Here is a 13,438-nt window from a genome sequence, read left to right on the forward strand (position 1 = left end):
TGCAATGCGGTGTCAGCCATTGTTGATTAACATTTGATTCTCTTTCCTTCTTTCTCTGACAAGGAGATGGAGAACATTTGGGCCGTTAATGGGCTGGACTCGTTTACATATTTAATTTAGCCCAGTCCAATCATACAAGCCAGGGCCTGGAATATATTATTTGTGTCACTATGGCAAAATAGGAGGCCACACACAATAGCTGCAACTGGGCCAGGCCCATCATCCCTAATGCAAATATGCATTTTCTTCCTTTTACATGCATTTATAATCCTAATATCATTATTATTATTCGTATAGTTATTTATATTATATATTAATATTATTATAATTATTTATAAATTAAATAAATATTTTTAAAAAATAAACAGTTTAATTCCTGACCCTTCAAATTAACCGGTTAAATTTCAGAAAAAAAAATATTATAAACTATGGGTTTAAACTTTAAAAGTTGACGAAGTAAATACGGTTCTGAATTTTGGTATTTAAGTTTGAGATCGAACGGTTTACATAGGAGGGCAGCGAAGGTCTTTATCAGGAGGACATCACGGCCCCCCCAACAGCTTCTTCTACTTTCTGGCCTTAACACCCAAAAATCCTTCAGGTACTGGGAAAAAAAAATTCCAGGTTGCATGGAATATTTTATTTTTGTAGTTGTTTATTGTTTTCCTAATTGAAGATCCTCGTTTTCTTTACCTTGGTAGTTTTTCATGTTTTGTTTTTCTAACCATTGTGAGAAAAATCTAAATTCAAATCTTTTGCGGTCCTGGTAGATGGTTTCGATGGGGAAAATTCTGAGCTTGGTTGGATTATTTGAATAACATGTGAAACCCATTCCGTTTCCCCCGAGTTGTTGGCTATTCTTTCACTTGATCCAATTTCGATAAAGGCGCACAAGGTTCCGACTTGACCGTGTTCGGGTTTCAACTTCTTCCTTTTGTGGTTTTGAGATTTATTAGATACAGTTTTGTTACTGTTTAGAGTTAGTTAAAGCTCCTTATTTCCAATCACTCCCTCTTTGCCTGCATCAGATGATTGTGCATTAGTAGTAGGGTTGCATTTGTGATTTGGTTCACTGTGTTTCGAATATAGTTCTGATAAAAAAACCTTAAACTATTTTGGGATAAAATCTTTTGACGTCTATTATTATTATGTTCGCGTGAAGCAGCAACCCATGCATCGGTTCACCAATTTCTTCTGGTTTTCATTTTATTTATTATTGTTACAATTTTTTGATAAGCTTTAACACTGGTATTGCAGCTATTTATTCTCCATGGAAAGATGCTCATACACAGGCCCCGATTCCAAAAAGAATTCCAAGAAAAAAAGGAGGTTGGACAACCAAAACAAGAGGTTGATGCTGTTGCGAGGACCTGTTGCCAATCTGTCGCCTGGAGCGGAACTGTTGGAGTATGAATGTGAGCTGCTCGAGTGTCATAAGCAGATTCTTGAAGAACTATGCCAACTAGGATGTATATCAATTGCTTCAACTGCTCTCAGAACTCTGAAAATCGACTCAAAAAAATGTCATGTAGCGAAAGCAGGACAGGGTATGTAAGGCTACTTAGACTGTCTTTACTATTCCCATTTTTCAAATTTCACAGTAAACACTGCTAAGATTTCACCCTGAATTAGAAGTTGCTTATTTTTAACCTTTGATGATATCTAATTTCTTACTTCTCGATAAAGTCCATAACATGTTTGCCTGCTCAGAGATGGTATTGTGCGATGGATGCCTCGGAGGATGTCCAGAAAAACTTACTAGGGAGCAATTGAACCTGTTGACTGATAACTTCAGTGAGAAGAACTTTCTCGACTTTACCCAATTTGGCAAAGTGTACCGCGGAAAAACTCCACAAGGCATAGAGGTGTCTGTGAAAATCTGGACTGCTGATAATAGCGTTTATAACACCTGCATTGTCGAAGGTGCAAGAAGACAAAAAGTACGTTCCCCAGCGTATTCGTATCTCCCAATATTTTATATCCTGGTTCTTCTTGTTTGTTTGTATATTTTTTGAATAAAAAAAATCTTAGTTGATTTCATTCTTGTGACATGGTTGTTCTAGCAAGAGCTGTTATTTTTGAAGCAACCTGAAATACAAAACAAACTGCACTTGGTCAAGTCAATTGGATATTGTCATGATTGGTCGATTGGATATCGTCGTGATGGTGATATGGTTGCTGTTGTCTATGATCTTAAACCCCTGGATACCTTACACAACTGCATCAAGAGAGGTAATGTTACTTACTTCGAGTGCCAACGCTACATTTCCTACATTATATTCATTTCATTTTTCTTCTTATGTACTGTTTTACTTTCAGATACTTTTACTTGGCATCAGCGAATGAATGTGGCACTTAAATTTGCGTCTCTGCTTGAGTTTCTGCATTCCCATAAGCCGCCATACTTAGTTCGCAACATTGATGCAGCTCATATAATGCTTGACCAGGTTGGTTTTAATTGAGATCTTTACATCCTTTTTGCTTTTTTTCACGTTCGTCATTGGCGAAAGGTGATTATTGTCCTGTTTCTTTGTCCTTCAGGATTCTAATCCAGTACTGTTTGACTTTGGTATGCTGCATGGTGGAACTTTGCCTGATAAGCTTTCTGCTACCCATGGTTACACTGAAAAGTGCTTACTTGGTTGTTATGGATATATTGATTCACTTTGTGCTGGTATGACTTCTTATTCGCTGCTAATTGCAGTACTTTTTCTCTGGTTGAATTGTTTACATAGTTGTTTTTACTTGGTATTTCTTTATCTTACAATTAAATCGTAGTTATTGTTCTTGTTTTACTACATTGTTAATTGTTGGAAGTGCATAAAATCTTTTGGTCATGTGGACTTCAGCCATGGTGCATTTAGGTGTATCCTGGTTGACCAATTGTTGTCACCCATCTTTACTATTAAAGAACGAACTAAAGAGAAACGAAAGAAAGAAAGAAAGAAAGAAACTGATCTTTTTGTCTCACCCATCTCCATAAGTTGTATGGCCTCCTACAGTAATTTTAGTCCATCTTTGATTTTCATTCATTCTCCTGATATGAAGTAGTTTCTTAGTCCTGAAAACAACCATACTTAGTTTGACGTTGTTTGTGCATTGTGGAAGTGTCTCCACGAGGTTATTTGAGCCCCAACAAGATGTTTATCACAAAGAATCAAGTGAAAGTATTAGTTGGGCAAGGAAAATGAAATTTTATGGCTTGTTCTCCTGAGAGCGTTCTTTTTTTTTTTTAGTCCAGCAAATGAAAGTGACTGCTACAGTTCTCTCCTAGACAATTAGGAGGCTTCATCACTAGTGACTCCCATCCCATTGTTCATAAAGTTTTTTATTTGCTCCTATTTTTTGAGAAGCAGGCTTTTTAATTGATGTCCCATAACAGAACTTGTTCAAGGAAGGAGTTACAGTTTCATATGGTTTTTCTCATTAGCTAATTTCAGGGCATTTAATTCTGTCTACTAAATACTGTTGGAACCTTTGTTCCTTGTTAGGCGACTGGACTGAGAAGGCAGATGTATTTGGGTTTGGTGTTATACTTCTTATGCTCATATCAAAAAGGGTCTGCGACAGGGAGGATGTACTCAACTGTCTGTTGCATGACATACCAATGCCTCTTGTTGATGATTGGGCGAGAGCGGAGTATAAGAAGCTGAAGTCTCGTCGGGTTGAATGCAGGCTTGTGGATGAGAGCTTGAAGGGAGACCCGAGTTTTTGTGCTCGTGATGGAAAAAAGGTCTCGAAGCTTGCAATGCGTTGTGTGGATTGTTCAAATCTGGAAAAGCGGCCTACAATGGCGGAGGTGGTTGTGAATTTGCAGTCCTTGCAGTTGCTGATATGAGTAGTTCTTGGGTTCCGGCCATGGACGGACCCATGTATCATTTATACAAGTCGTAATTATTAATTTTATTGTGTTTACTACTTGGATTAGATTAAAGCTCCTCCTAATGTATTTTTGTTTATTATTATGTATTGGTGTTTATCTGTAGCTTGCTTTTTGTCTAGGGTTCGGGTTGCAATCCTTGCCTTTTGTTCATATGTATACAAGTGTGTGCATAATTAACATTGGAATGAATATTCATGAACAAGTTAGTCCCTGCAGCCCTTGGCTTTATGAAAGTAACTGAAACTTGTAAGAATGTCATGCGGAGTCATGAAGAACAAAAAAAAGTTGAGAAAGAAATTAAAAAAAAAATGTTCATGAACAAGGGGGTCCCAACCCTTGTAAACTACTGTCAAATCAATCACAAATTTAACAACAAAATCAACAAGTAAAATATTCAAAAGCAAGTCAAAGTCAAGAAGTAAAATATTCAAAAACAAGTTGTTCTCTGCAGCCCTTGATGAAACTAAACTTAAAAATTGAAGAGCTTGGAATTCAAATCCACTTTAAGCCTGCATCGATTACAAAAGTGTGTATCTTCGTAAAAACAATAGTAGAGACTAGCTAGGTGATCATGAGTTCATGGCTTACTTACATGAGCTCAATCGAACACAATCGAATTTGTCTTACATTTTGAGAAGTAGATCGAGATATTAACAGACACAAAAATCTCCATGTTTTGAAACTGTTCAGCAGTAGAAGAAGAGTATGGGTATATATCCTGACCTGCTGGGCCAATATCGATCACCAGCAAAAAAGGATGGGACACAAAAGACAGCAATTAAGGAAATCCAGGAAACTTATCTATGGAAAAACTATATATGGTACTACACCAGATCTACTATGCGTGTGAGTACGGATGCAATAGAAGCCCGAGAATCCCAATCTTTTGTGCAGTCCACCCCAATTTCTGTAAGTGTACGGGCAGCAGACTCGGAGCACCCATCGTCCCCTTCTAACAAGGAAGGATGCATGACATGATGCAACGCAGGCACAACACCTGTTCTTTTTCTTTTTCTTCTTTGGGGTTTTGCACCTACAGCACTTGCTGCCAGCTTATGAAGCTCATCTCCCACGTACAAAGGATAGCCCCAAGCAATGGTCCTTACTCCTTAGTATAGTCATGCCAAAGGCATACGCATCACGTAATGGATGCGCATTCAACCCTATACATTAAAGAATCAGTATGTTGATGCATTATCTCTACAGACCGAAAACTACTTGTTACTGAGTGTTTCCTACACAAAGGGCCTTTTTACCTTTCTTGTTGTCCTCAACTTTGACAAAATATTTTGTTCCAAGGCTAGCTTTTTCGGTGGAAACCCTTGCCGAGCCAAAGTCAATGATGATGGCATCGAAATCCTAAAACAACGATCGATGAAAAAGTGATGTAGGCATTGCGAAAAAGTCTCAGAAAAGAGGGAATGCAATGGATGAGCTAGGCCTTTCCTCAAACACTAGCTAGATGCAGTTTAAATTAAACAATTTATCTACTACAAAGAAAAGGAGACCAGGCCATGCTTTGTTCACAAAGAATCACGTACGGAAGACTAACCTTGTTCACCATAATGTTTGTCGATTTGAGATCGCCGTGTACCAAGCCCTGATTCAGACCATCCTCAATAGAGTGTAGGTAATTCATTCCCTCGGTAATCCCTTTGATCACTCTCAACATCCTCTGACCAGTAAAATCTGGACTTCTTTGGCGGATTACATGGTCCAAGGTCCATCCGTCAACATACTTGTAGACAAGGAACCATTCAGTCATGCAATGGATGCAATGACCAACGAGTTGGACAATATTGGGATGTCTTAAGCGAGGAAGCCATTTGGCTTCCGCCTGGGGAAAAAAAAATCAAACTAGGGTTTATTCTAAATCTGAAACTGGAAAAACACACACACACACACAATGAAATGATGAATGTAAGCTTACCAGGTAACTCTCGAAATAGATGTCGACGCCTCCTCCCTTCATTGTCTTCACAGTCACGTAACGGCTGTCCAAACCCAGAAACTTGGCAAGTTTCTTTGGAACCTTTCCCCTGTGTACCGTCCCATGCGATCCACCACTGATCAAGCGTTTATCATTGAAATTCTTCGTGAATAATTGCAACTCATTGTAACTGAAAACATATGCCATTTTAGGGGTAAGCAGCGAGGCCAGCTATTTTGGAAAGGAAATGGAAAGAATCGTCAGTCAGTCAGTCGGTGTTTTGCCATTTTGGGTTTGCTCGCTTAAGGCTAGAAAGGAAATGGAAAGAATCGTCTCGTCAGTCAGGGTTTTGGCGGGGTTGCAATTTGGGTTGGGCTGGCCACTCTTGAAGGAGGCTAGTCTTTGGAAATTTTTATGGACACCCCAATTTTAACATTACACACCTCAACCTAAACACACCCCAAATTTTAATTACAAAATTGCCACCTAACCTTAAAACCTCTCCCTTTCCACAAGCTTCACGAAATGAGACCACACCAAGTAATCCAGCTTTGGATCAACAGTTAACTCATACTGCAACGCGCCATTTGTGGTCACCGCCAACTGGTAAAGCTTCATTGGGAAGTAATTCGATCCCTGATCTGTGAGGAAGGTTAATGATGTAGCAATTCTTCTTACCGGAGGTAAGAGGGTAAAAGCGGAGTTCTTCTAATGGGGGAAGCGGAAGTGAAGAGCCTCAGACGCTATGGAGGTGAGACTGCCCGTGAAGAAGCGGTCGGAGAGCCAAGTTGTGTTGAAGGTATCGGTGCTGTTGGTGGGGCAGCCGCAATTATTGTGGTATGATACATCTGTTAATATGAGTCAATTGAGTGTGAGTGACAATTGAAAAATGTCAGTTGAATTAGTTAATGCCATAGATAGATAGATAGATAGATAGAGATGAGCTTACCGAAGGGGTATGAGGGGATGGCGATGGAAGAGGAGAACATGAGTCAATATTTTTTTAGTTCAAAATGTTTGATGATAAATCTGTCATGGAACAAGTAGATGAATTGCTTGTCTTAGTATCTAGACTCGAGGATTTAAAAATAGAAGTGTCTGAACAACTTCAAGTGGCTGCGGTAATTGCAAAATTGCCTAATACCTGGAATGATTATCGCAAGAAATTGCTGCACACTTTCTGAAGATTTTACTACAGACCAACTCATGAAGCATATTCGAATAGAAGAAGAAACTCGCAGTCGTGAGAATAGAATAAATATGCTTCAGAGTCTGGTTCTAAAGTAAACAATATTGAGTCTAATGCAAAGAAATCAGCAAAGGCTGGTAATACTTTTGGAAGTAAAAGAAAGTATCCAGAATCTTCAAGTAATAATTCTGCCAATAAAAAGAAGAACAAGACATGTTTTTTCTGTGGTAAGAAGGGCCATTTCAAGAAGGAGTGCAGGTTCTATAAGAAGTTGAAGACAGAGGCAAACGTTGGACAAAAGAAGGCAAATGTTGTTGAACGTCCTCCAAGATAATTTTTATGCAACTCAATTGACCTAAGTTTCATGATAATTTCCATGATTAACTGAGAGAGCAGTAGTAATAGTGCATCAAAAAAGTTGTTAGCGTAATATATAAAAGCCTGTGATAGTAACGTTTTAAAAGAATGAAAACGATTATGGATGACCTACTTGTCATAGCACAGCACTAACCACCGTTACATGTGTAAATTAGTCTTATGTTTATTTTATGCATTTTTACACATATTTGCAAAAGAGCTGAAGTTTAGGTGACAATCGAAGCTTAAAAAAACGGCAGGAATCAAGACTACCAGTTAACTAAAACCCAGAGAGGCAGGAAAACTGGAAAGCTACTACCCAATCTAGAGAATTTCTCAAGTCTATCAAGCGCTATTACAGCAATGCTAAAATTCTGCTCTTTGGTATATCGGTCAAACCCATTGCATGGAGTTGGCGGCCCAAAGCTGCGAGGCCATAAGCATATTGAGCAATGTTTGTACGATCCAAGCAATCAATGAACATATTTACGTAAGTTTGTGTTAGTGTTTTTTGACGATATTCTGTTTTACAAGCGCTGAAATCCCATCAATTAGTGGTGAACTTCAAGAAGTGTGCCTTTGCTCAGCAGAAATTGGAGTATTTGGGACATATAATTTCTAGCGAAGGAGTGGCAGCTGACCCTAAAAAGCTGGAAGGCATGGCGAGTTGGGCAGTACCTAAAGATGTCCGTGAATTAAGAGGCTTCCTCAGATTGACCGGGTACTATAGACGTTTCACCAGAGGCTATGGCATCATTGCAAGACCTCTTACCAGTTTATTGAAGAAGAAGGCTTTCCATTGGGATGATATAGCAACTGTTGCTGTTGAAAAATTGAAACAGAAAATGACCACAGCTCCTGTTTTGGCTATTCCTGATTTCTCCAAGTTGTTTGTGGTTGAGACCGACGCGTCTGGAAAAGGATTTGGAGCAGTTCTTATGCAAGAAGGAAAACCAATTGCTTTTTTGAGTCAAATCTTTTTCAGAGAAGACTCAGTTGAAGTATGTGTATGAACGGGAGCTTATGGCAGTGGTTTTTACTTTTTGCAACTCAAAAATGGCGACATTGTTGGGGCGGCAGTATGTGATAAAAACATATCAGAAAAATATTAAATATCTCATGGAGCAAAGGGTACTGACTACCGAGCAGCAGAAGTGGCTTTCAAAACTCATGGGCTACACTTTCGAGATTCAATATAAGCTAGGTCAAAATAACCGGGTGGCTGATGCCCTCTCACGTAAGGGGCAGCACTTTGCAGCCCATTTTTTGTTTGAAAACATGGAAGATTAGCCAGCGGAGGGGTCCCTCATCAGCCTTATCTTGCAACTAAATTCTTTGTCTCGCATTAATTGTGTCGATGTACCTGCTTTTATGGAGGAGGCTCAATAGGATCTCCGATTGAGGAAGATCATACAGGACCTTCTGGTGGCAGCTGATAGCCATCCCCACTTTGTCCTCCGACAAGGAGTTCTGTATTATCAAGACAAGTTAGTCGTGTCTAACTTCTCTCCTCGAATCCCTCTCTTGCTTAAGGAATTCCATGGGACCCTAGTGGAGGGCATTCGAGAGTCCTTCATACATTCAAACATTTGTCGAACGTGCTTTACTGGGAGGGAATGAAGAAGACAGTTCAAAAATTTGTTGCTGAGTGTGTCACTTGTATTCAGAACAAATACTCAACTCTAAAACCTACTGGCTTATTACAACCGCTACCCATCCCTCAACAGGCTTGGGAAGACATTTCTAGGGATTTTGTTAGTGGCTTACCGCGGGTGCAAGGCATGGATACTATCCTGGTAGTGGTGGATCGCCTCATAAAGTACAGTCATTTTTTGGCCATTGGACATCCTTATACTGCCAAGGAAGTGGCAGGGCTGTTTGCTAAGGATATTGTCAAGCTACATGGGATTCCCCGTTCTATTGTGACGGATAGAGATCGAGTTTTTGTTAGCCATTTCTGGACTGAGATCTTTAAGCTTGCTGGCACCAAATTGAATATGAGTTCGGCGTATCATCCACAAACGGATGGCCAAACGGAAGTGGTGAACTGATGTTTAGAAACCTATTTACGCTGCTTTATGGGGAGCTGTCCAAGACTCTGGTTGAAGTGTTTGTGTTGGGCAGAATATTGGTACAACACTTCCTACCATAGCTTCACCAATATGACCCCATTCAAGGCCCTATATGGTCGAGATCCCCCCGTGTTCATTGCGCTTTTCTGATGAATTTCATGTAGATGCTATCAAACAGCAACTCAGGGAGCGAGATACCATTCTGGAGGAACTGAAACAGCAGTTGACGGCTGCTCAATCTCACATGAAGTTGGTGGCTGATGGCAGAAGACGGGACCTTTCCTATGAACCAGGTGACTGGGTGTATATTAAACTCCAACCTTATAGGTTGAAGTCCTTAGCAACTAAAGTGAATGAGAAGTTAAGCCCTCGATTCTATGGCCCTTTTGAGGTGCTCGTACCTGTGGGCAGCATCGCATATCGTCTACAAGTTCCTCCTACGACAACCATCCACCCAGTTTTTCATATTTCTCAGCTGAAACGTGCTCTTGCTGCATCTGCAGAAGGCCAACCGCTTCCCCCGATGCTTACCACTGATTTGGTTATGGATGTTCAACCAGCAGAAGTCTTGCGGGTGAGGAGATTGCTCAATGGCAGGCGGGAAGTCTTAATCAGGTGGCAAGACCTCCCTCCTTGTGACATTACGTGGGAGGATTTTGACACTATTTCACAACAATTCCCCCATTTTCACCTTGAGGACAAGGTGGTGCTTGCAGAGGAGGGTAATGATAAGGACATGCAGGTCTTTATTAGGAGAAATAAGGGTAGTCTGGTAAACTCTCAATGTAAGGATTAGGGTTGGTTAAAAAGGGGCAGCCTTTGTATCAGGAGGGCATCGAAGAACTATTTTCGGGGTTGGGGTTTGAGTCTGATGGCGCTAGTCTTTGATGAGCTAGTGGGTTTTTGGGGTTAACTCTCTAAGTCCGTATTTCTTTCAATAGTTGGTTCGATTACTACTATCATTACTGTTTTTTCTGAATTTGTCATTGTTCGTATTTACAATCTGTGCTGGTGGTTTGGGTTGAGGGAGCTTGGTTCTTATCAAATTACAATAATATGAATTGCACTAAGTAAACAGATGATTCTGTACAATTTTAACTACCTTACTTTAAACAAAATCTGAGGGGGAGAGGAAAAAAACTGAGAAGAAGGAAGGAGGAATCAGTATCATTGTCATAATGTAGATACCGGTTATAAATTGAGTAAGCACAGCTTGAGCTAGCTCAAAAGACTTTCAACATATTTTGAGTAGACCCCTTGAGGGCCACCATGCAAGCCAAACATGTCAGGATTTGTCGAAGTTCCAAGTCCCCCTTGAAGGGAAATGTTTGACCCTTTCCATTTCTCTTCATAAAAGTATATTAGCGATGGAAATTCGACCTTTTCATGCATGAACACCGTTAAGTCGATCCTCTGTATTCCCTTCAAGTCGTGTCTTCTTATTCATTCTCTCTCACATAACTTACTGGATCATCATCATCTAGCCCCTATCACCAAAATATTTTTTTGCTTCAACTAAAACTAATTAAATTTCTCTTCTATACATGCCAACTACACATTCTAAATTTCTCTTACCCATTAAAACCTGATTTTATTTTTTTATTGTGCTTTCAATTTCCATATAGTGTTTTTTTTCTTGTTCTTTTTTCAGTTTGGTATGGCATACTGACATCAGAAGAGAAAATGGATGTCTTCTACATGCCATGGTTCCTACAGTAGTGTTTTAGAATTTAGACATCTTCGAGATAAGAACACAAGGAAACAAAGAAACCTGGAGATCCACAGATGCCTATGTCCAAAAGGTGACTACTACACCTTTGCTAAGCACCTTTGCTTATGCATAGTTCTTGGCTGTTTTTCTCAAAATCATGAGCTTTCTTTCTTTTAAATATAAGTGGGGGATTGTTGATGTTTTTGGTATATTTAAAAGAAATTTTATATGTTATACGTATAGAGATTGAAGGGTAGAAAAATGATAAAGGTTTTGGACTACCCTAAGCAACCCAAGTTCAAGTCCCACTACCTACAATATATAGGTCAAAGATGAGCCTTGGTATAATTTTTTTTTTCTTAATTTGATTCCCTTGGGGTCTTTGATATATTCTCCTAACTTGTGTTTCTTTTTACAATAATTTTTTTTTTCTTAATTTGATTTTGTCAATTGTTTTCCTTGATTCTCTCCTTTATGGTGAACGTTTCCCTGATTTATTGGTTCCAATGTTATTATTATTTTTTTAATATATATCCAGGTGAAAGCTCTGGTTTTATATATCGTTGAAAAAGAAAGACAGGAAAAAAAAAAAAAAAAGCAAAATTCGAACAGTGTTTTAAGTGTGCAAAGATCACTGATACAGAGAGAGTATTCTGGGCTTGTTTTATCCTGGGGACGACGTAGCCGATTTACTGCTTGCACACAAAAGACAGAGCCGCGAATCGTCTTAAAGAGAGCGACTTAGTTCGTGACTCAAGCCATCGGTTTCAATTTCTTGTTCAATCTCCTTATTTTGTAGACTTTGAGGTAGTATCTTTAACAACACCAAAAGTCTAAAACACGTTCTTGTGGAATACAAATTGAATGCACAATGACATGGGCAGTACACCACCTACCCAAACACTCGAAAGTTAAAGTTCAATCTTAGAGTTACCTAATTGGCTGAATAAAATGGCCATATCCATTCCCTGTACCATAGTAGGAACAGCTGTCTCGTAAGGACAATCCCGAGAAAATCCGACCTTTCCAGATTTTTGTACTTTCTTTATGCAGCTCTTAAACTTCTCATGGCATTTGATATTAGTCAAACCTGAGAAATAAAAATCACCAATCACTGAACTTGAGACAGATCCAAAGGAATTCCGTGACCTAGATTATAACATTGACAGGAATTCGTGTATAGCACGAGGAAGAAAAGGAAAATGAGGGAATCATAGTTGTGTTCTGCCTGCAATAAATCCTCATGAGTCTTGAAAGGATGACTAATCTGAACATATAATGTTTGCCGTTTGTTTCATTATATGATCAATAACCAGTCATTCATGGATAAGCAATGAAATCTTCAAGATTGCATTATACTTCGAAAGAATTGTACCTTTCTTCTCCACGCATTCATCATGAATCTTACAACAAGCATCGACATCATCGCTCGGCTTTTCTCCCGGACATCCTGTCCATCCTACTCCACAATACTTCCCATACCGAATTCCAATCGCTAAAAAATGTTATTCGATTCAGTTATTATGAATTAAATTATAAAAAAGTACGAATTATCCACCAAATTGATTGGGACTAATTTAGGTATAGAATAGACTATAGAGCTTCCAATTACAGTTCTCCGCGACACAAGTTCTGCTGCATTTGACCTGCAATTCATTAATGCCATAAAAATGAAAGTAAATCCGTAAAGATTTTATTAGGATCGCAAGAACGAATTTACTTTCGATTCTCGGAGACTCAAACAACCGAGAAATAAAGGATGTGGCTTTATAGAGCTTAACCTGGGAATCATTGGAGGCATTGTGCGCAGCGACGAAGAAGATGAAGAAGAAGGCGAATGCAGCAGAGACGCGAGTTGGATTAGATACACCCGCATCCATCAGCATCGAAACGCGCGCTTCCAAATCCTGTCCTCTTCCTCTTCCTCTTCCTCTTCCTGTGTCTTTCACTTCTACTTTCTAATCTCTGCTTCATTCCTGATCCATTGAAACAAAGGAATGACGTATGACTTGGCCTACCCAATGAAATGGGAGTTAAACTGTCCACGTGGATAACGGCATTGTGTGAGTTGGACTACTTAGTGAACTTGGATGATGAGCCCAAAGAAGGGAAACTTTGGGCTTCTCGTTCCTAACCGTCGTTTTGCTTCCCCATCCGTCGTTTTGTTTATGTTTTTTAATCCACATCATACAAACTTGTTTTTGAACAATCAACACGAGTTTAAACTCCAGCCATTAGTCCCGCATACACACAAGTTTATTGCATGACGATAGGATAAATTGGACCAAAGCCTTGC

The 13,438-nt window shown here is 39.4% G+C and overlaps 4 protein-coding genes across 4 annotated transcripts; 2 read left to right on the top strand and 2 right to left on the bottom strand.

The window, feature by feature from the left end:
• Nucleotides 1-4: 4 nt before the first annotated feature.
• Nucleotides 5-4,098, top strand: LOC119992798 (probable serine/threonine-protein kinase PBL21). Its single transcript, XM_038839588.1, has 8 exons — nucleotides 5-9; nucleotides 488-601; nucleotides 1,258-1,547; nucleotides 1,711-1,940; nucleotides 2,064-2,232; nucleotides 2,320-2,447; nucleotides 2,542-2,674; nucleotides 3,492-4,098. Exons 1-8 carry the CDS (start codon nucleotides 5-7, stop codon nucleotides 3,836-3,838), a joined length of 1,416 nt encoding a protein of 471 aa, XP_038695516.1. The 3' UTR covers nucleotides 3,839-4,098.
• A 609-nt stretch (nucleotides 4,099-4,707) lies between these two features.
• Nucleotides 4,708-6,110, bottom strand: LOC119992799 (probable receptor-like protein kinase At1g80640). Its single transcript, XM_038839589.1, has 4 exons — nucleotides 5,814-6,110; nucleotides 5,436-5,720; nucleotides 5,140-5,242; nucleotides 4,708-4,991 (listed from the first exon to the last, which is right to left on the bottom strand). Exons 1-4 carry the CDS (start codon nucleotides 6,018-6,020, stop codon nucleotides 4,708-4,710), a joined length of 879 nt encoding a protein of 292 aa, XP_038695517.1. The 5' UTR covers nucleotides 6,021-6,110.
• Nucleotides 6,111-7,712: 1,602 nt separating this feature from the next.
• On the top strand, nucleotides 7,713-8,391 carry LOC119993653 (uncharacterized mitochondrial protein AtMg00860-like). Its single transcript, XM_038840855.1, has 2 exons — nucleotides 7,713-7,849; nucleotides 7,950-8,391. The coding sequence occupies exons 1-2, from the start codon at nucleotides 7,766-7,768 to the stop codon at nucleotides 8,370-8,372; spliced, it is 507 nt and encodes a 168-aa protein (XP_038696783.1). The 5' UTR covers nucleotides 7,713-7,765; the 3' UTR covers nucleotides 8,373-8,391.
• A 3,614-nt stretch (nucleotides 8,392-12,005) lies between these two features.
• LOC119992417 (probable phospholipase A2 homolog 1) lies at nucleotides 12,006-13,060 on the bottom strand. Its single transcript, XM_038839091.1, has 4 exons — nucleotides 12,924-13,060; nucleotides 12,749-12,788; nucleotides 12,518-12,637; nucleotides 12,006-12,232 (listed from the first exon to the last, which is right to left on the bottom strand). Exons 1-4 carry the CDS (start codon nucleotides 13,026-13,028, stop codon nucleotides 12,054-12,056), a joined length of 444 nt encoding a protein of 147 aa, XP_038695019.1. The 5' UTR covers nucleotides 13,029-13,060; the 3' UTR covers nucleotides 12,006-12,053.
• Between the last annotated feature and the right edge of the window lie 378 nt (nucleotides 13,061-13,438).

Source organism: Tripterygium wilfordii, chromosome 23 (genome assembly GCF_013401445.1).
Source record: "Tripterygium wilfordii isolate XIE 37 chromosome 23, ASM1340144v1, whole genome shotgun sequence".
NCBI classification, from domain to species: domain Eukaryota; kingdom Viridiplantae; phylum Streptophyta; class Magnoliopsida; order Celastrales; family Celastraceae; genus Tripterygium; species Tripterygium wilfordii.

What these genes read in the sequence shown, in the direction of transcription:
- LOC119992798 (XM_038839588.1), top strand. An exon ending in AACACCCAAAAATCCTTCAG is followed by an intron (nt 602 to 1,257) that starts GTACTGGGAAAA and finishes CTGGTATTGCAG; the next exon opens with CTATTTATTCTCCATGGAAA. An exon ending in AAGGTGCAAGAAGACAAAAA is followed by an intron (nt 1,941 to 2,063) that starts GTACGTTCCCCA and finishes TGGTTGTTCTAG; the next exon opens with CAAGAGCTGTTATTTTTGAA.
- LOC119992799 (XM_038839589.1), bottom strand. Translation starts at nt 6,020, where the DNA reads ATGGCATATGTTTTCAGTTACAATGAGTTGCAATTATTCACGAAGAAT. An exon ending in TCTATTTCGAGAGTTACCTG is followed by an intron (nt 5,721 to 5,813) that starts GTAAGCTTACAT and finishes TTTTTTCCCCAG; the next exon opens with GCGGAAGCCAAATGGCTTCC. An exon ending in AGTTGAGGACAACAAGAAAG is followed by an intron (nt 4,992 to 5,139) that starts GTAAAAAGGCCC and finishes GACTATACTAAG; the next exon opens with GAGTAAGGACCATTGCTTGG.
- LOC119993653 (XM_038840855.1), top strand. Translation starts at nt 7,766, where the DNA reads ATGGAGTTGGCGGCCCAAAGCTGCGAGGCCATAAGCATATTGAGCAAT. An exon ending in CAATCAATGAACATATTTAC is followed by an intron (nt 7,850 to 7,949) that starts GTAAGTTTGTGT and finishes TTTGCTCAGCAG; the next exon opens with AAATTGGAGTATTTGGGACA.
- LOC119992417 (XM_038839091.1), bottom strand. Translation starts at nt 13,028, where the DNA reads ATGCTGATGGATGCGGGTGTATCTAATCCAACTCGCGTCTCTGCTGCA. An exon ending in ATGCCTCCAATGATTCCCAG is followed by an intron (nt 12,789 to 12,923) that starts GTTAAGCTCTAT and finishes AATGAATTGCAG; the next exon opens with GTCAAATGCAGCAGAACTTG. An exon ending in TGTCGCGGAGAACTGTAATT is followed by an intron (nt 12,638 to 12,748) that starts GGAAGCTCTATA and finishes AACATTTTTTAG; the next exon opens with CGATTGGAATTCGGTATGGG.